The sequence below is a fragment of the Penaeus vannamei genome, chromosome 16 (assembly GCF_042767895.1).
Source record: "Penaeus vannamei isolate JL-2024 chromosome 16, ASM4276789v1, whole genome shotgun sequence".
NCBI classification, from domain to species: Eukaryota; Metazoa; Arthropoda; class Malacostraca; order Decapoda; family Penaeidae; genus Penaeus; species Penaeus vannamei.
Window position 1 is genome coordinate 9598761 of NC_091564.1, and position 2500 is coordinate 9601260.

The 2500-nt window shown below is 38.3% G+C and overlaps 1 protein-coding gene across 5 annotated transcripts in view; it reads right to left on the reverse strand.

Moving 5' to 3' along the window:
* LOC113822187 (solute carrier family 15 member 2) overlaps positions 1–2500 on the reverse strand; it is a 62100-nt gene that overhangs the window by 29599 nt on the left and 30001 nt on the right. For all 5 annotated transcript variants that reach the window (XM_070131161.1, XM_070131157.1, XM_070131158.1 and 2 more), the window contains exon 2: positions 1713–1771. Coding sequence is in view for 4 of the 5 variants with exons in the window: in XM_070131157.1 (XP_069987258.1) it covers positions 1713–1771 (59 nt within the window). In the remaining variant the exon portion in view is untranslated. The remainder of the gene's footprint in view (positions 1–1712; positions 1772–2500) is intronic.

The window sequence follows — 2500 nt, forward strand, 5'->3', positions numbered from 1 at the left end:
CCAATCGGAGGGAATGAGGTGTGGATAAGAGGAGGATGTCGACCCCACCTCATAACAAGGGGCTTCACACACCTCATGCTGGAAAACTGTCAATCACGACACACACTCAGACTCTCCCGCTCTCACTCAATCTCTCTCTCTCTCTCTCTCTCTCTCCCCCATCTCTCTCTTTCACTTCCCTCCCTCTCTCTCTCAAGCAAATAGCGATAAATACAACAATAACGAAAAAAACGGTTCATGCCTAAGTCTGCAATGCACGTGCACGCATCCTTGCCTTCATACACACGTCACTTTTAAGTGCCGTTTAATGTTATCGAAAAAAATCCAAAAACTAGTTGACGTTATATCACAGAATGCCCTTATCGCTTTTTAGCGATATGTTTAGATTGCATGCAAAGTGGGATTGACCTTCCTCTTGCAAAGATCAGAGCAATGACCTCTTATTTCCTGCACCACAAATCCTTTCAATCCTGTCTATTTCCTGACCAATCACTTTCGCTCGTATGTATCTTTACTATCAGTGCTAGTGCTTTTTTTTCACTTTTCTCGAAAGTATATCAAGATATTTGTGCACAAAGCCCGCACACACTACGAAAGCAAATTATATGTTAATGATACTACGAAAGTGTGGTTATCAGATCCATAATACAACAGCTATGATTTTGTAACAGAAGTGTGCGTCACATTCGTTTATGGTCTCATTGCATATTTTCATGTCTGTCTCTATCTGTCTATCTATATATATATATGGACACACGCAACACCAATTGTCCTTTGAACTTGCCTGTGGTAATTCAGAAAAAAACAGGACATTTTCCTCCCGTAGCTTTCATTTGTGAATAACATGCATTCCAAATAATTTGTTTTATTTTCGAGTTGCTGAAGAGGTCCGAATGAGTGGTTATACCGGTATACCATCATTTCCCTGGTGTCTCTACTCGATAAGAGATAGATAGATAGATAGAAAGAGAGAGAGGGAGAGAGGGAGAGAGGGAGAAAGAGAAGAGAGAGAGAGAGAGAGAGAGAGAGAGAGAGAGAGAGAGAGAGAGAGAGAGAGAGAGAGAGAGAGAGAGAGACAAACAGAGAGAGAGAGAGAGAGAGAGAGAGAGAGAGAGAGAGAGAGAGAGAGAGAATACAGATACATACATAGAGAACTAGAGAGCGAGATACATGGATAGAGAAATACACTGGTAGACAGAAAGACAGGTAAACAGAGATAGCGAGACAGAGATAGAGACGGTGTACATACGTGTATGAGCGTGGAAATAAGTACTACATATACACATTCACACACCACACACATAAACACACACATGCTTGTATCGATTCAATTACCTATCTATCTATTTATCTACAATTACATATCTACACACATATAAACAAACACATATATACAGTAAATTAATTAACGCCAGGCATTATGTTGATAACTCGTAAAATTATGTAAGATTCGAAACGAATTCTATGAAAGGAAAGCTGATTTTGCTGGATGTTCAATTATCTGTCCACTCGCGTTCAAAAGCTAATTCGCTAACTCCTGAATAGCCTTCGATGGTTAAATTCTAAGGAAGAAAACGGGAACATTCGGTCTCTTCCGTTTTCTTTTCACCGTCCACAGGGAGCACGAAGGTAAAAATAAGAAACCTCGCTAATATAGTTTAACTCGTCCAAAAAAGGTTAGCGTACAGAGAAAGTTATTAATAAGAACTGACCTTTTGTTTCGCTTCCACATCGTCATAGGTTTTCTCCCCGCCAGCAAGGAGATTCGTAGCTGAAAAGTAAAAAACAATATTGAGAAAATCTAAGTGTCCATATAAAAAAAAGATAAAATAACCCTATGCTTTATAAAGAACGAAACAATTGTATAGCTAGGTATCTAAAGTAGAACAATGCCTGTTTATAAAATAAGTTTATCCGTACACAATTTTTCCCTACGAATTTTGCGTTTCAGTTAAAGAATCACTGGTTTCTATGGTAACGGAGTGAATGATTTCCCCTTTCACTCCACAATAAAAAGTAAGCTGTCATTCATGCCGTCTTATCGGAGTGGTGACGTCAATGAGAGACGATTATTGACCTGTTCTCGATAACCCGGATGATGAAGTTTGGCGATGATAATGCTCTTGGGGACTTCATTTAGAGCAAGAGTGATTGCAGAGATAACAGCAACATTAATATAAAAATGATGATAATAACTCAAGGTGGGAAGACGGATGTGATAGGATGTCTTAACTAAAAAAAATGAAGTGATGTAGATTGTTACAAAGAGGGAAAACAAACAATAAAGACACAAACATATATATAAACCATACCAGAAAGGTTCAAAGACTACCACATATACACACATACACACTACATACGCTCACACACATATTCATATAAATACAAACACAGACACAAACACACAAATAAAAGCACAAAAGACAAACAAACACAAACAGACGTAAACATAAACACAAACACAGACGCATAAACACACACACAGACATAAACATAAAAG